Genomic DNA, 20,849 nt, shown 5'->3' on the forward strand with positions numbered 1-20,849 from the left:
CTTGGGAGTATAACCTAGGATGCCCCCTCAGGAGAGCAGGTTGGCCGCAGATGTCAAATGCCTCAATGTTTGCATTGCCCTTGTCCCAGCAGTTCTAATTCCATCATTTATCTTTAAGGAAACTATCAGATCTTGGAGCAAAGACTTAGCTATGATAAACAGTTTATGTTGGTGAAAAATTGAAAACAAGCATAACATTAGGTAATAAATACTGTTAAATTATGATGGATTTCACAGAGTGTAGTGCTGCGCAGCTAGTAAAAGTGATATTGGAGGACGGTTACTAGTGTCAATAGGAAGGGGCTTCACGTTGTAAACTATTGTTAATTGAAAACACTAGGCTCCTACAGTGTATGAGAGTTCCATTTTGGGGTTACTAGTATCAATAGGAAGGGGCTTCACGCTGTAAACTATTGTTAATTGAAAACACTAGGCTCCTAGAGTGTATGAGAGTTCCATTTTGGGGTTACTCGTGTCAATAGGAAGGGGCTTCACGTTGTACACTATTGTTAATTGAAAACACTAGGCTCCTACAGTGTATGAGAGTTCCATTTTGGGGTTACTGATGTCAATAGGAAGGGGCTTCACGCTGTAAACTGTTGTTAATTGAAAACACTAGGCTCCTACAGTGTATGAGAGTTCCATTTGGGGTTACTAGTGTCAATAGGAAGGGGCTTCACGTTGTAAACTGTTGTTAATTGAAAACACTAGGCTCCTACAGTGTATGAGAGTTCCATTTGGGGGTTACTGATGTCAATAGGAAGGGGCTTCACGTTGTACACTATTGTTAATTGAAAACACTAGGCTCCTACAGTATATGAGAGTTCCATTTTGGGGTTACTAGTGTCAATAGGAAGGGGCTTACGTTGTAAACTGTTGTTAATTGAAAACACTAGGCTCCTACAGTGTATGAGAGTTCCATTTGAGTGTTACTGATGTCAATAGGAAGGGGCTTCATGCTGTACACTATGTTAATTGAAAACACTAGGCTCCTACAGTGTATAAGAGTTCCATTTGGGTGTTACTGATGTCAATAGGAAGGGGCTTCACATTGTACACTATTGTTAATTGAAAACACTAGGCTCCTACAGTATATGAGAGTTCCATTTTGGGGTTACTAGTGTCAATAGGAAGGGGCTTCACGTTGTAAACTATTGTTAATTGAAAACACTAGGCTTCCACAGTGTATGAGAGTTCCATTTGGGGGATGGTGGTGGTTCAGTCGCTTAGTTGTGTCCAGCTCTTTGGGAACCCATGGACTGCAGCACTCCAGGCCTCTCTGTCCTTCACCATCTCTTGGAGCTTGCTCAGACTCATGTCCATCGAATCAGTGATACCCTCCAACCATCTCATCCTCTGTCGTCCCCTTCTCCTCCTGCCTTCCATCTTTCCCAGTATTGGGGGTATGAGTGGGGGCTGGGTGTGCAGGGGAAAAGAATCACCATAATAATGCATAGAAAATGCCTGAGTTTATGTGAAAACACTGACCTAATTTTCTCTATTCAGTAGGATCGTGGTGATTTGTATTTTCTTTAACATGTAATTTTTCAGTTTTATACGGATAACTTACGAAGAAAAAACAGTATAAATTATTTTTTAATGTAGTCACAAATACACGACCTTAAGAGTGCACTCAGATGCCCTCAAATCATAGCAAACTGCCACACATAACTTACCAATTCATTGTTCACATGTTGCTCCTTTTCCCGCAAATGCCAAAAACCTATTTTAGGACAGTGTCAGTAAGTGTTCTTTTTGCCCCAATATGGAGTCCTTTCTCTTTAGCCTCAACATTTGGCCCCAGGCCTCTCCAGGCTTGTTGTAAAGCCTGTGAGAACAGTTTTTTATGGCATCATTCCTCTGATAGAGCATCAGGGAAAGGAAGGGCTGGAATTGGAAAAGCCAGCCTGAAGCCCTGTTGGACGCGCTCCCTGGGTTCCCAGAACATCGCATTCACACCTCTATTTTAGCAAGGATTTGCAGCGTAGTGACTTGTTTACATGTCTGGGGCTGCCATTCTGAGCCCTGCGAGGCAGACAGGGCCTTGCCTTCCTTGTGTTTCTCTCCAGGACACCAGGCTCAGGCTCCGTGCTCAGTCACCACTTGGCTGTGCCCAGGCCAGTGAGGAGGGTTGCCTGATGCCACTCCTGCTTAGACCCTGTAGCACTTCCTGTCTCCCTGGGATAAAGTCCAGACTCCTCAATGCCGTCTACGAAGCCCCATTAGTGTAGTTTCTGATTTATGCCCAAGGGAGTAATTTTTTTTTTCTTCCCTTGGTTGGGTATTGAGAGAGAAAACTATTAGGATGTGTAGAAATACCGTAGTGGGAGTCCCTGGTGAGATCCTGATGAGAACGGACAGTTATGGGAGGAGATTGCAGGCCACTATGAGAGGAAGGAAAATTGGTAAGTAGTTGCTGTAACGCTGTCTTCGGTCTTGACCTGGTCGACAGTTTTACTCATAACTTGCATAAAAGATATTCTTGTAAATAATAACCTAGTTCTGAATAGAGCTTCTTCATACACATTATTTCCAGCTGCTTTATGAGGTAGCCAGGGGCACATGTGACGGAGAGTCAGGCTAGAAGGCTGAGCATTTTCCACGCCTTCCGGGGCCAGAGGCCTGTTAGCCCCTGACTCCTCAGCACCAGACCCAGCACTGGGAGAATGAATGGCAGAATCCAAGTTCAGGTTGACCTGAACAGGCGAGGATGAATTAAATCATGCAAACGGCAACCAGTAAATGTCACGGCTCACATTGGTATTGTAAAGATCTTTGCAACTTTGGAGTGGGGAGGATGACTGGATCGCAGCTCAAGGGACAGAGTTTGCTGTGAACCAAGAACTGGTGGCTCAGTGGTAAACAGTCCGGCTGCCAATGCGGGAGACCGCGAGTTCGATCCCTGGGTTGGGAGGATCCCTTGGAGAAAGAAATGGCAACCCACTCCAGTATTCTTGCCTGGGAAATCCCATTGACAGAGAAGCCTGGTGGCCTACAGTCCATGGGGTCACAAAAGAGTTGGACGTGACTGAGCGACTGAACAACAGCAGCAGCAGGTGGGGCTTAAAAAGTGCCAGTAATCCTAGATGGCACCCTGCTTGCCATGCTCTATTCTTTCCTGAGTATTGTGCTGATGTGGGTACCGGGATTCAGTGAGAGACTTTGTAAAGCCTGAGGGCAGCTGGGGGAGGACTGTTAACAGCGGGCAGAAGCGTGTCTGAGTGATCAAGAGCAAAGGTGGACAGTGGATGCCCAGTGCTGGCGCCACCCAACACCCACACCCACAGGTGTCCATGCACTGCTGAATGTCCTTGGGCCAACTGAATAGCTCCTCTGGACTCAGCATCCTTTGTTTTAGTAAATCAGAAATCCTCCTAACCCTCACGATACCTGGGAGGATTAAATGACACAGTGTTGATGAAAGTGCTTAGCATGGTCCCTGGCCCATGGTCACTGCTCCACAAAGGTTAGCTCTCTGCATCACCGAGGCATCTGGAAACATGGCATCTGAAGAACACTGGACACCTGGGGCTGGGAGGTATTCAGATAGAGAGGAGAGAATCACTTGGTTACTGCTTCTGTAGAGGAAGCAGTTTACTCCAGTGAGTCAGAGTTCCAGGAGGAAAATTAGGTGGTAATTTGATAGTGATAATGATAAAGATTGTGATGCTACTACTGAACAGGCAGAGGTAAAGCTGTCTTGGCAGTGGGTCAGGTCTCAGAGGGCAATAAATTCCTGAACATGGGAATAATTAAATCTGAGGGTGAATTTGCCAGGGTTGCTGTAAGAAGTGTCCCTGTGTACATTGGAAGATGAAACTATATAGCTCCTAAAGTGCCTTCCAGCTTAAGGGGCAGTGAGAACACCCCTGCAGTTCAGAGGAGGGCTTCTGGGCAAGAAAGACCTGGGCAAGCGTTCTAGTCCACATGGCTTTGCGACCCTGGCCACAGGACATATTTAACCTGAGTCAGTTCTCATCTCTAAAGTATTTACAGCACTTACTACTCCATAAAGTAGTTTAGAGGCTCACATGAAAGCACTGGACACACATTAAATATTTCTAAATCTTGCTTATTACTGTTGTTATAAGTACACTTTTGCGGGGGAGGGGGAAGCATGGTCTGTTTAACAGTAAACAAGTGCTAAGAGTACAGCTTAATGAACTTTTACAAAATAAACACTCCTATGTAACGACCATCTCGATCAAGGAATAGAACATTATCAGTATCCCCGGAAGCTCCCCTGATGCATCCATCCAGTTATTAACCGTTATTGGTGTGAAGAAGAAAAAGAAGCTGACATTCCGGATTTCCGTGGGTTATCTCTGGAGATCCTCTCTGTGCTGATTTTTGCTCAGTACTTAATAAGTCTGGAGGAGGGCACGACACCCCTTCCAGTATTCTTGCCTGGAGAATGCCATGGACAGAGGAACCTGGCAGGCTAGTCCAAAGAGTCGGACCCAACTTAGTGACTTAACATGCACGCACTGAAATGACCAACAGGAAATCCTTACCCGTGGTACAGCCTGGAAGGTGTGGTTGTGCCTTTAAATGTAGTCCTGAAGAGCAGGATTTGGGGACAGTGAGAAAAGTTGGTGAGTTGACTTATTTAAGCAAACCTCCTTTTTTGTTGTTGTTTTTTTAATTTATTGGAATGTAATTGCTTTACAGTTTTCTGTTACTAAGACAGCCTCTTCAATAAGTAGTGCTTGGGAAACTGGGCAGCTTTATATAAAAGAATGAAGTTAGATTACTTTCTAATGTCATACTCAAAAATAAATTCAGAATGGATTAAAGACCTCGATGTAAGGCCAGAAACTACAAAACTCTTACAGGACAACTTAGAATAGTCTTTGACATAAATTGTACCTAGATCCTCTTTGACCTACTTCCTAGAGTCATGGAAATAAAAATAAACAAATGGGACCCAATTAAACTCAAGCAGACCTTTTCATTCTGCATTCCCCGATAGAGCCCAGGGTGGAGGGGATCACTTAAAGGTAAAACACTGGCTGCTGGGTTGGCAGGAAGGGAGTCACTTCTTAGCTCTTCTTTCCTGTTTACCTTAGCCTGACGAAGACTTGTTCAACCCAGACTATGTGGAGGTAGATCGCATCTTAGAGGTGGCTCATACCAAGGATGCAGAAACCGGAGAGGTGAGTATTTCTGTTTTAACTCTTCTAAAGTGTCTTCTTTGCTGGTCTCATGTTTTGCTTGTTTTGTCAACGCATGGCCTGTGTTTTAATGGTCTTTGTGTGGTGTATCACAGGGAGGGTTTCCTAGGTCGTCAGTACAGGATCAGTTCCTCTAATGTAGTAGAAAGAACATATGCGCCTCTCCCATTTGCCACCAGGAAGTGACGCATTACCTGGTGAAGTGGTGCTCACTGCCTTATGAAGAGAGCACGTGGGAACTGGAGGAAGACGTGGATCCTGCCAAAGTTAAAGAATTCGAATCTCTGCAAGTGCTTCCGGAAATCAAGCACGTGGTAACGTACCCATGTCACTACCTGGTGTCTCTTGTAATGCGATGATGGGGGTGTCCCCCAGGTGGTTCTCCCAAGTGGTTACTGTGGCATCTTACTGTTGGTTGTGCCCATTGAAACTGGGGTTCAAGAGTATGTTTCTGCCCACATCACACTTTGCTAGCACTGGGTCAGCTTTAGGTCTGGGCTCTAGTGTAAGTCACTTTTTTTTTTTTTGGCCACACTGTATGGTGTGCAAGGCCTCAGTTCACCGACCAGTGATCAGATCTGTGCCCCCGGCAGTGGGGGTGCAGAGTCCTAACTACTAGGCCACAAGGAAATGACCCCCCAAAAAAAGATCACATTTTTATATGAAAAACTGTTATTCAGTTCCTTATTGTTGTTTTTATGTTGCTTGTCTTAATGACTAGGACATTCTATCTCTAAAAGCTTTTTGGTTAAAAATTGGTTGCTTATAGGTAAAATAACAGACTTTTGGGAGTCCAAGACAGGAGCGTCAGTAACTGTGCAAAGAGTAGCAGTCTTTTAATAGTCAAGACCCATCTTGGAGACTCCAAATATCAAATCTCTTTTGAATTTAATAATAGCCACTGAAGGTTTTGGACCCCTGGGGTAGGTGCTTGCCTGTCGTCTGTGATACCACTGAGGAGCCAGCCAGACTAGGCATCGGAAACTTCTAGCTGATTTCAAGTCTCATCCTTAGATCGCTGAAATTTCTGGGCAGTAGGTGATGTAAAACTAAAACCTGTAGAAAGCGGGAAGACCCCGGGGAGGAACTGGGTTAGTGTGTGATGCCTCTGTGTCTGGAGTGCTTCCAGGGCAGCAAAGTAGAAACCTGCAGTGAAAGTCTATTCTGCAGTATCTGTGATGCTAAAAGTGAGCCTCTTCGGTCTCTAGAGATAAGGAACATTCCAGAAAGTCTCCCCATAGTGTTGGGTAGAGTGCCATTAAAATGAGTTACATGAACTTCAGGAAGCCAGGCTGAACGATTCCTAGGGGATAAGAATATAATTTCTTTAAGGGAACAAAGCAAGAAAGTTTATAAGAGAATATCTTGGCTTAAAAGTTTTCTCTTTAAAATTAATTTTTTGACATAATAAATAAATTTTCCCTTATATTTCTAAAAGCACCTTGTACCTATGTGCTGATAGTAATATTCAACAGACTTGTATTTCAAGGAGCTTAGCCTAACTACAGCTATCGTAATTTTGTAGGTTAAGTTGTCGTATGTAAGTTTCTGAAAGTTTCTACACTTTCAGTAGTCTGGACAGATTGAACCATTATACTTACCTCCAAATATCAATGATACAATATGATTGGGGATATTTTATTAAATCTCACATGCAAATGGCTTAGTTTTAGAAAATAACATATTTTAGGAGTAAACTTTCTGTAATACCCCAAAGTAAATCTCCCAAACTAAAATTGCTGTTAGAAAAGCTGCAGTCTCAAAATTCTCTGTGTAACTACAGGCATAGCTAAGTTGTTTGTCTTGTGGTTTTTTTTTTTTTTTTTGGAGACCTTAAAGTCAATCTAGAAGCTCAATTTGTCTAGAAGTAAAATAATCAAATCTATGTCCAAATGATATAAAACCTAAATAAACAAAATTTTTAGATAGGCAGACTTAATACCTAAAAATTAAAAATTTCCCCAGATTGGAAATTCCAGTAGAATTTTAAGGGAATTTGACATTGATTCTAAAGTTGCACAGAATACTAAATTAAAAAACAGCCAAGACATTTTTGAAACATAATTCCCCATCAGATGTAGAGCTATAGTAATTCAAAGGTGTGATTTTACTGCAGTAAGAGACAGTTTAGTGGGACAGAGTGAAGACTCTGGATATAGCTCCCTGGATATATTAGAACTTAATATATGATAAAAATGACGTTTCATATAAACAGAGATCAGTTACATTTAGAAATTGGTGTTTCATATTGAAAAGTAAAGCAGTAAGATTGCTCTTACGTTTATGGCGAATTTAAGGAATTTATAGTTTCGATTTTACAGGGTTTTTAGCTTTAGAAACTCATCAACAAAATATTTGACCCACTGTACTTTTTCTGAGCTGATACCACAGGGACAAATAACAAAAAATTCTGTAGAAAACTAAAAACCTTGGTGTTGGCTTGTAGGGAAATTAAAATGTAAGTGGGAGTGATTTCTAAGAGTCTCAGTAAAGCAATATAACACTTACCAAGATTTTAGGTGAATCTGTTTCTCTTCTTCATTAATTGCTTGCAAATTTCCTAGAGGTGTTCTTAGTGTAATCTGCTGAAATCTAGAAAATATAGGGCCTGCTCGTCAGTCAGAAGACAGCAGCTGCAGTTTGCAGGTAGCTCTGGGACGGCGTTGTGAGGCTCACCACCTTCCTCATCAGCCCCCTGCATCGCTTTCCGTGCCGTGCTCCTGAAACGTCGCTCTGCGTGTCCTGTGTTCTCTGCCCTCCCTCCCCTAGGAGCGACCCGCTTCAGACTCCTGGCAGAAACTTGAGAAGTCGCGAGAATATAAGAACAGTAACCGGCTCCGGGAGTACCAGCTGGAGGGGATGAACTGGCTTCTCTTTAACTGGTATAACAGGTGTGGAACCAGAACCAGTCCTGTCTTCAGGGCTGATCTTTACCAAACGTTTGTGCCAGGAGGGAGATGGTGGGCTTAGTCTGCATAGAGGAGCAGTAGCAGAGTGGTGGGGGAGTGCAGTGGAGCCATCAGTTTAGCGGGCGATCTCGTGTATCAGGCGTACCAGGACTTCTGTTTTTCATGTCAGATTTGGTTTGGTTTGGTTTCTCCGACCAGAGAGTAATGATCTTTAGATGTCATCAGCATTGTTCTTTTTTCCCTTTGTCAGTCTAACCAGAAGGTTGGGCTCAACCTAAATGCAACAAAACCCCAAAGATCCTTTAAAACTGTGTTTTTATCTCCCAAGTCTTTAGCACAAATTGGCTCTAAAGGAGAAAGAATCTGCATTCTAGTCCCAACTCCACTATGTTTGCGAGCCATGGATGGCCTCAACTTGTCGTTTTCAACTCTGCGCTTCGGTCCCTGTCAGAATCTAGATGAAGCATATGACATCTGAGAAAGATGGATTAAGATTTTATTAACATTCTAGGGTGCCCCCCCCAGCATTGATTTTTAAAGACCACATGGAGTGGAGCACATACCAAGCTGGCACTCTGGAGACCTGTGTTCCAATCTTGTCTGTGTCGCTCGCAGTGGGCCGCAGGGCATAGCTCACTGAAACACAGCAGGTCTGGGGTTGTCCACCTGTGCAGTGATGAGTGAGCCTGGACAGGGGCCACACCTTTGGAGATGACCGCTGTGTGCAGACCATGATTCTGAGTCACCGCAAGAGACCAGCGTTTGCACTCTGACACAAAAGTTAGGATAGGGGTTAAAAGTCTGTCTTTTGATAACACACGTGATAGACAATGAGAATCATGTAACTTCTGTTTCTATTTTTGCCTTAGTTTCCAGGAAGTTTGTCAGGTAGAGAAACTGGCGTAGGTTTGAGGCATTTTATAATTTTCTCCTTGCCGCACTATTATTGTAATTTTTAGTATCTTTAGTTTCCATTTGAATGGATGCGTCTCTTGATTTTCTCATAAGTTGCAATAGTTCCCTTCTAGAAGTAGGCAGGGTATAAATAACGATAATGGAAACTTGCCTCAGTTGCCTCTCTGGAAAATGTGATAAAACCTCCACCGATGACCTTACAGGTCAAGGTACGCTTCTGTAGTATCTTTTTCATTGTAACCAACCTCTGCCTCTTTCCGATATTGACGATGAATGGTCTCTTTCTTACTCTGCAGAAAAAACTGCATTTTGGCCGATGAGATGGGCCTAGGGAAAACCATCCAGTCCATCACATTCCTTTCAGAAATATTCCTCAGGGGCATCCACGGCCCTTTCCTCATCATCGCCCCGCTCTCCACCATCACCAACTGGGAGCGGGAGTTCCGAACGTGGACAGAGATGAATGCCATCGTGTACCACGGCAGCCAGATCAGCAGGCAGATGATCCAGCAGTACGAGATGGTGTACAGAGACGCGCAGGTGAGCCCTCCGCCCGTCGCAGAGATCCAGGAACAGCTTGCCATTGTGGTTCACAGCAGCCTTTCTGCCCCTGGTCTTCCGAGGTTCAGGGCCCTGCATGGAATTACTGTTGACTTACTTGGTAGAGTCACGTCCTTATTGAGGCAGACGTCTCACCCCTCCCTGGTAACTTCATCTGTGATAAAACACAGAACTGTAGGGCACAGTTTCCACTCTGACATATACCAGAGGCTCTTTTTTAGGACACCGAAAGCTTGGCTTCTTGATTGGCTTAGAAAGTTGCTTTTACATGCAGGAAATTTTATCTGAATTGTGATGTGCTCAGTGAGGAACGTGAGCAGAGGGATTTGTGAACAAAGGAATGATCCTCAGCCAGGGAGTTTGGAGAGAGAGGAGGTTAACGGATTTGAGGTTAAAGGATGAAGAGAAAACAAATAGTTAAAAGCACAACAGGATTTTGTAAGAAGTTAAGTATAAGCACTTTGCTGAGTATCCTTTTAGGCTTGTCCTGAACGTTGGTTTTTATGAAGAAGGTAAAAATTAAATGAATGTAGTCACAGGAGGGGCAGGGCTCATACCACAGTTTTCACGGGCAGCAGGAGACATCCGGGAGAAATTTAAGATGTGTTCTAATGTGACTCAGCTCTGCTTTTTAAATGTGATGGTAGCAGTAAGACAAACGGAAAGACAAAACTATGTCCTGCCTGGTAGCACTTGTCCCAGGTGAATCAGGATCATGACATTGAATCTGTTCTAGAACCCAAGTTACAAGGTGAAATGAATTCTACCTGAAAAGTAGCAAAGAGGGTTTTCTTTGGGCGTTCAAGCTCTGCATGGTTTAGACTGCCTGCTGGCTAGGAACATGTGGGTCAACACCCATCAGCTTTCCTCATCATAGCAAGTAATAAACAAAAAGCTTCCTTGCTTGGCCTTCCATACTCTGTCTCACTTTTGTGGGGGTACCTGCTATCTTGCTTTTTTCTCTGAATTAATGGGATCTCTCTTGTCTAATCAGCTGATTTGATTCTCCTTTCTCTTCTCAAAGAGGAAGATTGTGCTTATTGGACTCTCACCTAGGTCCGACCATCTATCTTGCCACCTTCTCCAGTCCAGCTTGTAGTCCGGTAGCTGCATTCTCCAGCCATGTGTAAAGCTCTGCCTTTGCTTGTGTCATCCTCAGGGAAACCCCCTGTCAGGCGTCTTCAAGTTCCATGTTGTCATTACAACATTTGAGATGATCCTGGCAGACTGCCCCGAGCTGAAGAAGATTCACTGGAGCTGTGTGATCATCGATGAAGCCCACAGGTTGAAGAACAGGAACTGCAAGCTTCTGGAGGGCCTGAAGCTCATGGCCCTGGTGAGAGTTGGCGAGCTCCTTCTGTAAACACAGGCCCCTCCTGTTCACGGTGGAGGAAGCATTCTTTAGCCATCTGCATGCAGCTTGCTTGTGCACAGTCTGTTTACCCTAGATTTTCTTCTTGCCCTTTGTAGCTCCGACGGTGCGAGAATCAAATTTTTTTGTCGTTGTTATAAACTGGGTCAGCAATTTGACCTTTGCCACAGATTGACTCCCAGAGGGACCCAGGGGCATGTTAAGTACCATGGCATTTGTGACCTGGAAGTGTAAGTTGTTTTGGCTTGTTTCCAGGTCCCTGAGTGATCTGGTACCAAAGATGATAGCCTTGAACATTACTGCCTTGGCGCAGTGCCCAGTCTGTAGCTAGCAGGCCCTCCAGAATGTGAATGAATGAATGGGTGCTTTAACTAACATGGAATTGCTGCTGGGCTCAGGGATGTGAAAGGAAGGTTGATCTGTTTGTTGATGTTATCACTCGATGTTGTCATAAAAGCAAAAACAAAGCTGCCCCCAGATTGAGCCCAGGAGGCCCTGGCATCACTTTCCCACCCAAACCTGCTGTCTTGGCGGCTCAGGCCTGTTTCCCGTGCTGTGAATCTGTGCAGGAGCATAAGGTGCTGCTCACAGGGACGCCCTTGCAGAACTCGGTGGAGGAGCTCTTCAGTCTGCTCAACTTCCTGGAGCCATCACAGTTCCCTTCAGAGACTGCTTTCTTGGAGGAGTTTGGAGATCTGAAGACAGAGGAGCAGGTAAAAAGGGGCCTGAAGGATTGGAGGCGACAAGGTGATAGCTACCTTCACCATGAAGGGAAAAACCAAGTCACCGTGGGGACAGGAGTTAGCCAGTTCTCACACCCCTGGTAAAATGAGCATCGCCTCCTTTATTTAATTTATGTGGAGGAGGATCAACTGATCATTAGCCGTTTATATCCAAACAGTAAATGAATCAGCATCCAAAATACCTAATCTCCAGCCTCTTGCTTTCACTAATCTCATGTATAGGTAACTTCAGTGATTTTGTGCATCGCCTGCCCTCAGGGCCACGGTTCCCTCCTCCTTTGCTTCCTTCATCTGTCGCCCTTCCTCCTCCACCACCTGCAGCATGTTTCCAGGCTCGTTTTCTTGAGTACAACCAAATACGCAGATAGTGAGGAGCAGAAGGCAGGCCTACATTCGAGTAGTTGGTCAGTCCAGTTTTGTCCAGATCAACTCAGTTTCCTGTTTTGAAAGATGTGGTCCTGAGTCTAGCTTACTGGACTCAAAACTGTTTTGAAACAAACCAGCATTAATAAATATCTATCTGTGGTGGGTAGGAATCTCGACTGGACATTACAGAAATAAGGCAGACAGGTGTAAGGGTCACAGGAGGAGCAATGAACAGAGCTGAGGATTTTAAAGGCCAGAAAGGTCACATCTGTTTAGGACTTAGGAACAACGGCATGGAGAGAGTACAATTTGAGAATAAACTTTAAAGGGTGGGTAAGTTTTCATTAGGCAGAGAGAGAGGTGATAATGACTACTTTGCATGGGAAAAAAAAGCAATCAGCAGCAGCCATGGAATTTATTCAGTGGTAGGGGATCATCTGGCTGAGCTGGGGATGAACTGTGGAGTATGAAGCCGGAGGAGTTTAGTGCTGTATTGTGGGAACATCTTGAAAGACAGGTTGAAGGATTTGGTGGGCATTAGAGAAGCAACGCAAAGCTTTGATCACAGGAACGACACAATTAGTTCTGCTAAATTAATCTAGCAGTGGCGCGAGAGTGGGTTGGGGCAGAGAATTTGGGAATGGAGAAGCTTTGGGAATTTCACTAACAGATGTCAAGAGTACACGCTGTGGTTCCAATCTGTTTGTTTCTACTTCCGCGGCGAGTCAGACTTAGAGAGCAGCGAGTAATCAGACTTCATTCCCCTTCTCGACGCTTGCAGCATCTGTTGACCTTTGCACAGCCAACTCCAGCCCTCTGTCCGTCTCTGGACCATTAGCAATGCCTCCTCTTCTCTCATTGCATTTATTTCATGGTATGCATGTTCTCCTCTTCCTCGACAATGACCTCCTTGAGGACAAGGCCCCCACCTCCTCCCAAGTCGTGTTTGTTGAATTGACCAGCACAGTGTCTGGCATACAGTGTACTCTAAATGGTTCAAGGTACGAACCAAGTGAAGGGCGAACGCTGAACCCAGCATGTGGCAGACTCGGCATTTGTCACTGTCTTTTAACAAGTCCCTAGCTGTGTCTTTCCTCTTTGGGTTCTTACATAGTAATACCTTATCCCTGTGGGGGATTACATACCTAAGTTCCGTGGTTGCTAAAATAAAGCATTCATTAAATGGATTAGATTGAAGATTGGGGTATTTTAGGGAAAAGCCACAGAAGTGGCCCCAAATGTCTATATATTTTAAATCCCAGTAAGTAGAAGTTTTAGAAAGCATCTGGTTACAAAGTAAAGCCTATTCCTTGTTGTTTAAAACCTGCTCCGGTAACTCCTTTAAATCAAACTCTCTAGAAATCACTTTATTTCAGCAGGAAGCATTGGAAGCTTATTTGTGCAGAATCTACCCTTTTGAAATTTTTGAACAGCTCTTTATAACTTGATCTTTTGCGCTTTCCTCTTTCTTTCCCACCAGCATTAATCTTACTGGTCTCAGGTTTTAGCTCAGGGTTAACTCAGGTACCTTGACTTTGAATACCGTCTCTGCCCTCTTCTTGGGAGAGTGAGCAAATCATCTTGCCAGTGCAGTCAAGTGCATAAGGATCGGCTGTCCAGGCCTGGTCTGTTAGGGCAAGAACACACAAATCATAGCAAAGAAGACTGTCGGGCTCAAAGTGCCCCTGAGATGACAGCTTGCCTGATGGAGTGGGAGGTGTCACCTTACCGTATTCCCTGTATATGTCACTACCCCCAAACTTGTTGGCTGTTTTTATTTATATATGAGAGGAACCCATTTCCAGATTGCCTCTGCTTTTATTTTTTTCGTTTGAGATATAAATGACGTACAACACTATATTAGTTTGGGATGTGTTTTATAACAGTTCAATATAGGTAGTATAGTAAAGTGATCACAGCAATAAATACCCATACATATGTAAATTTTATTCTAGTGATGAGAAGTCTGAAGATTTATTCTTAGCAACTTTCAAATATACAGTATGGTATTACTAACTGTAGTCACTTTGCTGTCTGTTACATCCCCGAGACTCACTCATTTTATAACTGGCAGTGTGTACCTTTTGACCACCTTCATCCATTTGACCCACCCCCAGATTCCCTCTGCTTCTTACTCTGTTCTTTCAGCATATACATCTTCCCCTTGTAATATACCTCTTGTGCCTCCTAACATGGCTGAAAATATTCCTCAGGCAATTGCTCCGTACAAGTGCATGTCAGAGAGAGAGGTTTGTTTTCTCCATCCTGGAGAAGAGGTCCTGGCTTTTGTATCTTTCTCCCTGTATATCTTATAAGGTTCCCAGACGAGTTCTCAGTAATTGCTTGCGAATCAAAACCAGATCCCTTTTTTCCTTTCAGTCCTCCTGTAAGCTCCTCCTGTTCAGGCATCAGGCTTGACCTTACGTTAGTCAGCTACCACAGTTCTGTGATTAGATGCTCAAGAGACTGTAGCGAAGGTTGGAATTACCCCGGTAACCATTACTAAATGGGGATCTGGGCCAGGTAAACAGGTCTCGTTTCCCTGGCCAGGTGAAGAAACTGCAGTCTATCCTTAAACCGATGATGCTTCGGCGGCTGAAAGATGACGTGGAAAAGAACCTCGCTCCCAAGCAAGAGACAATCATCGAAGTAGAGCTGACCAATATCCAGAAAAAATACTACCGTGCCATCCTGGAGAAGAACTTTTCCTTCTTGACCAAGGGGGCCAACCAGCATAACATGCCCAATCTCATCAACACCATGATGGAGCTGAGGAAGTGCTGCAACCACCCCTACCTGATCAACGGTGAGCGGGGGACATGGGGAGGCCTTTCCATCTTACATATCAAGTTCCCATAAAATACTCGGGTGTGAATTTCTGACCTTTTACCAAGTATTAAACTGAGGTTTAAAGAGGTCAGTGGATCTGCGTCAGTGATCTGGCCAGTGAGTACACAGAGCCCCATTTTGAACCAGTTCTCTGCCCATCAGAAGACAGATCATGAGTCTGCCTGCTGTCCTTTGTGGGCCTGCAGTGTGGCCCACACTTCCCACTTGGCAGCAGGGAGATGTCTTTCTTCGTTGAAAAAGTGATCATGGCACAGTGAGATTAAAACTCTCTGCAGATAAATTAACAATTAACTGTACTGGATAGAGAACATGTTGGAAGCTTTTTTTTTTTTTAAATAAAACTTTTTGATGAAGTTTTAAATCCAAACGTGGCTTGCCAATCGCTAGTGTTTATGTCCAAGAGGTATGTCTTTTTGTCCGCTTTTAAATTTTTTCTTTGTTTATTTAGGCTGTGCTGAGTTTGTTGCAGTGCACAGACTTTATCTCGTTGGGGTGCTCGGGGGCTTCTCTTATTGTGGGGCACGGGCTCAGTAGTTACAGCACGTGGGCCTGTCTGGTTGCTGTGTGCGAGCTTAGTTGCCCGACAACATGTAGGGTCAGGGGTCAAACCCACGTCCCCTGCACTGGAAGGTGGATTCTCAGTCACTGGACCACCAGGGAAGTTCCTTTTTGTCAACTTTCTGTGAAGGTTTATTTACTTGCCTGAGTCAGCTTGGTATTTCAGATCCTTTCTCTACCTGGTCAGACTCCCAGGAGAGCAAGTCACCTGTGTTCTCTGCAGGACAGTCGTGCCCTGATCGTAGAGCCCGTGGTTGAGGGCATGGACCAGAGACACACACACCGCACTGCCTCACCAGCCTGTTGGTTTGGGACCTAAGAGTTCATTCCATTTCTTCTAGGCTCTGTCAAACAGAAAGTTGCTTTTGCCCATATAGACTGTTCAAAGAATACTTTTGTTGCATCCTTTTTCAGGGGCAGAGGAGAAAATTCTGGAGGACTTCCGGAAAACCCACAGTCCCGATGCCCCGGACTTTCAGCTGCAGGCCATGATCCAGGCCGCAGGGAAGCTGGTGCTGATTGATAAACTGCTCCCTAAGCTGATCGCTGGTGGCCACAAAGTGCTCATCTTCTCGCAGATGGTGCGCTGTCTCGACATCCTGGAAGATTATCTCATCCAGAGAAGGTGAGCCTTGTGTCAAAGCTGGGCATCAGGTGCTGCAGGCAGTTCCTTTTCTTTGTTGCCTTTTTGATTCATTCAGAAATTATGTTTTAACAACAAAAAAGCATTAGAAAATAGAGAAAAGCAATCTTCTCTTAAAAGATTGGCTGAAATTCAGAGTTGAATCTTATGACCAGGTTTAAGTGTCTTGAGAGTGAATTTCTTATGTTAGGAGCCCTTGCTTTGCTTAAAAAATAAATTTTGCATATTTATTGATATTCTCTTAAGAAGCAGAGTTCAAATAGCGTTACAGAAGGTAAAGAAAATAATGTATTTACTCCCCCCCAACCCCCTTCCCGCCCCGTGATGAGAAAAATAAACCCTGGAAAGCATAACTATATCAAGTTGCTAGAAGAGCACAAGCTGACAGTTGAACTTGGGGATGCTTTCTGTTTTTTCTCAGCAAACCCTCTAAGGTTTTATGATACACTAGCTATGGCATCCCAGTTTATTTTCTGGTTTGTATTCCTGTAATTCCTTGAACCTAAGTTCCATTACTCATGCAGGTGAAAAGCCTGGACTGTCATGTGGGTTGCTTGGGCTCTGTGAGGGTACTACATTTGTTACATTACACCATATCAATCCATTTCCAGTCATTGGGATCCACCAACGATCTAAAGATGGCAAATGGATTTTTAAAATTTATTCTTAATGTTAAAAGACTTCTCAAGATCTTAGAAACTATTAGCCAAGGCATTGGTAGGTTTAGAGTACCTCTTTGTTTTTATATAGTCATCGTGACAGATCCCAATTGTATTACATGTTCTGATCTTTGAAGATTCTGTTTCTCCTTATAGCATAGGAGAATTTATAGAAAAAGTATTGAAGAGAACGACCAACTTAACTATGGGTTATGCTCACGTTTAACATTACATTAATAATTCTCTAAAATCAGATTAGGCACTAAAAGAATTTCTCAGACTCCTGTAGTGGAGATCTTTAGGTAAAGAATTCTTGAGACTTGCATCCTTTTTTTTCTTTGAGGAATATATCAAAACTAGAAAGCAGTTTTGTATTTAATAATTCACTCTAGATAAATTGCCAGAATACTTGCTTCTTATATAGTTATCTTTTCAAAATATATACGACTACTAGTTTGATTTTTTAAAGAGATTCCCCCCAAAATGAGTAACAGTGTAATTAACAGACTTTTGCCAAGTATGGATATCTTTATTTAGCTCCTTTATCACTTATTGATCATTTTGTTTTAAAATTGCCTAAGTATTATAGTTACTTTTGAAAATAGCAACACTTTTTAAAGTGTCCAAACTCAGCTCGAAACCCCATTCATACTTGGGCATTTATCTTCTTAGTCTTTTTTCTTTGTGCCTACATATATTTAGTTTCGTTGTTGATTTGCTTGAATTGGGATCACATGCTACATTCTGCATTGTAACTCACCTTTTTATTTTATATATTACGGAGTTTTTTGCTTTATTTTTCTGCAACATGGTTTTGATGATTTGAATGATATTCTCTTATTTAGGTTGTTTCCAATTTTTCAACATTTTCAGGAACTCTGAATATCATTTTGTGGTCAGTGTGAATGTTGCCAGTTATTTCCTTGGGATAAGTTCTGATGTACATTTTTAAAAGCATTTAATAGATATTTCCAAAACACCCTCTAGAAAGACACTTTTATCTCCCTTTTCATGGTGAATGAGAATGCTCTTTTTTCCTCATACTCTGATCAATCCTATTTTTGCCTTTTAGTGTCTGCTAATTCAATAAGCCAAAATCATGGTCTCGTGTTTTAATTTATACTTATTATGAATGAGAGTGAATATATTTTATGTTTATTAGCTGTTTATATTTCTTTTCTGTGCATTGCTTATTCATGCTCTCCCATTTTCTGTTACTCTTTGCCTTTTTGTTTATTAATTAATTTATAAGAACTGCTTGTTAAGAATATGGTGCAAATGCTTCCCCAGTGTTGCTTTTGACTTTTTCTTTATGGCTGTGGGTTTTTGTTTATTTATTTTATTCTTAGAAGTTTTAAATTTTATGATAAATCTCCCAGTCTTAAAATAACTTTAAATAAAGTGCTTATTTATGCTTAAATTAACATGCTTAAAAAGACTTTTCCCACCTCTCAACTATATCATATAAATAGTCTGAAGTTTTTTTTCTTTTCATTTTTTTATGGCTTTTTTCTTTTCATTGTTTTGTGGTTTTTTTCATCCCAACTCTGTACCCAGCGGGGACTTCTGGCCTTAAGACCATTACTTTTCTCTTCTTAATTTAGTTTTTGTTTTCATCAAAGTTATACATGCACATAATTTGACAGGGCAAATTATTCTTTTAGACCTGTGAAAAATAGCATTTCCTGATGCCACCACATACCCCCAGCTTCCCCCGACCTGAAGCTTTTAAACTCCTTATGTGCTTTCTTTTGGTGTTTATAGCTGTAGCTTTAAAGAATGTTAGTAGTTGTTATTTCTTTTTTTTTTTTTTTTTCAGTTTTAAATATTATCTGTTTTCATTATGGAAGATGAATATTTCCTTTCTTTCACCGCACCTTATAATTATCACCTCTGTGCCTCCCGTCCTCCCATCTTCCCAACCTGCCACACAGTACTTTGGGTTGAATTAATATTTAGTGTTTGTCACGACTTATGTAAATAATGCGTTACAGTTCAGCCACATAGTATGCTGTTTACTGTTTCTTTCTTGCATGATTTTTACCTTTCCTGAAGCTATAAATTTTTTTTTAATTCAGTGTGAAATTTTAAATATACGCATTATAATTCAGCTCCAAAATGTACTGTGGCCATCTGAATCTCCCTTTGTTGTATGTAGCCACATCAGCTTCATGTCTGAGCAGTCTCTCCCGGGACCTTTGGTTTCTTCCTCTCCATCCAGTTAGCCCTCCTGCCTAGTGCTCAGTCACCATCTGCGATCTCCCTTCCTTCAGCACGCTGACAGCTTTCTTTTCCTTTCCTCTTGAATCTCATCTTGCTGGTGGATCTGTGTGCCCCTTCTGAGAGCTTCTGTGAAGGGGCGAACGATACGTGGGTTTTGAGACTTTGTCAGAATGTTTACTCCCACTGTTGAGCAATCGATGGCTGAGTTTGAGACAGTAGATTAGCGATAATTTTCCCACAGAGTTTTGAAGATGATGTTAGTCCATCGTCTTCTAGTTTCCAGGATTGTCTAGAAGTTCAAAGCCTTTCCGATTCCTGGTCTGTGTATGCAACGTGATTTTTCTGTTCAGAAGCTTTGATCTGTCCTCTGTCCCAGTACTGTGACATTTGACAGTGAACTGGGTTTTGTATGGCATCTGTTGAACTAGATGTTTTATAGGTCTTTCTCATGGCAAATTATACTCTGTCAGTTCTAGCGGGTGTTTTCTTGTATTTTATCTTTCATTATTTCTTTCTGGCCTGCTTTCGATTTGTGGAACTTTTGTTATCCATATGTCAAACCTTCTGGACTGATCACCTAATTTTCTGTTTCCTCTACTTTTTCATCTCATTTTATGGAAATGTTTTTTGTTGTACCTCTATTTTGCTGTACCTCTGGTTTTGTTGTTCAGTCATTCAGGTGTATCTGACTTTTTGTGATCCCATGGACTGCAGCATGCCAGGCTTCCCTGTCCTTCACCATCTCCCTCTGGTAGAATACCTTTAATTTCTGAGTTTTCTTCTGTAATTTTTCAGTTTTTATAGCACTCAGCTGGTTATTGCATAGGCTCTGTGTCTTGTCTTTATGAGATTAATGATGATAGATTTTTACTTTTTCATTCTTCTACAGTATCTGTTTCCTCAAGTCAAATTTGTTTTCTTTGGGTTTGTTGATGTCTCTGTCTTTCATTCTAGAATTCTGGGTTGGCTTTTATTTCCTGCCTCTTTTCAGCACATTGAAGTACTATTCCACTGTGTTCTCACCCTCATGGTTCCTGATGAGAGGTTTTGCAGTCATTTAAGTAGCTGTTCCCCCGTATATAATGTGTTTTTTTACTCTACTGAGATTTTCTTTTTAATTTTCAGTTTGTGGCAGCTTGACTATAATGTGTGGATTTCATCCTGTGCAGAGTTCATTGACCTCCTTAAATCCATAAGCAGATCTTTCACCAAATTTAGGAAAGTTTTGGTCAGTATTTCTTTGATTTCTTTTTTTTTTTTTTCCTTTTCCCTACTTTTATGTTTCTCTGTGAGATTCCAATTACCTCTATATTTGACCTTTAAGTCCCTAGGCTTGGTTTTTTTTCTCTCTCTCTTTCCTTTTGTTTTGAATTGTCTGTCTTCAAGTTCACTGACTCTTTTCATCTGTCTTTTCCATCATGCTTATTATGCCAGTGGTTTCATTATATTCCAGACTGTATTTTAGTTCTGAGATTTCCATTTGTTTCTTAGTGTGATGTTTTGTTTCTCTGCTCTCATTTCCTATCTTTCCACTCATTGTGTACATATCTTTACTTCACTGAACATGATTGTAAGAGCTGCTTTAAAGTTCTTGTCTGAGCATCAGAACATCTCAGATTTGACATCTGTTGTCTGTTCCTTTGAGAACGGGTCACGTTTCCCCTGGACATTGTGAACATTTTTGTTATGGAGATACAGGATTCTGTTACATTGCTGTGAGGTGTTGATGGTTTCTATTTGGGGGCAGTTAAGTAGGTGAGTCTCAAAGTGCAGAGGCTGTTGGCGTCTGGCAGGTCTAGTCTCTGCTCAGACTGCTTTCATATTGCTCCAAGTGTGTGTGTGCATCAGAGGTCAGCCAGACCCTTAGGCAGAGTTT

At 42.4% G+C, this 20,849-nt stretch overlaps 1 protein-coding gene across 13 annotated transcripts in view; it reads left to right on the forward strand.

The window, feature by feature from the left end:
* The window catches only part of CHD6 (chromodomain helicase DNA binding protein 6), a 203,300-nt gene that overhangs the window by 110,392 nt on the left and 72,059 nt on the right, over nt 1–20,849 (forward strand). For all 13 annotated transcript variants that reach the window (XM_055437516.2, XM_055437507.2, XM_055437515.2 and 10 more), the window contains 8 exons: nt 5,070–5,156; nt 5,354–5,488; nt 7,944–8,065; nt 9,295–9,538; nt 10,719–10,895; nt 11,501–11,644; nt 14,591–14,846; nt 15,863–16,073. In XM_055437516.2, coding sequence (XP_055293491.2) covers nt 5,070–5,156; nt 5,354–5,488; nt 7,944–8,065; nt 9,295–9,538; nt 10,719–10,895; nt 11,501–11,644; nt 14,591–14,846; nt 15,863–16,073 — 1,376 coding nt within the window. The remainder of the gene's footprint in view (nt 1–5,069; nt 5,157–5,353; nt 5,489–7,943; nt 8,066–9,294; nt 9,539–10,718; nt 10,896–11,500; nt 11,645–14,590; nt 14,847–15,862; nt 16,074–20,849) is intronic.

This window comes from Moschus berezovskii, chromosome 15, assembly GCF_049115385.1.
Source record: "Moschus berezovskii isolate FMDL1 chromosome 15, NW_MosBer_1.0, whole genome shotgun sequence".
NCBI classification, from domain to species: Eukaryota; Metazoa; Chordata; class Mammalia; order Artiodactyla; family Moschidae; genus Moschus; species Moschus berezovskii.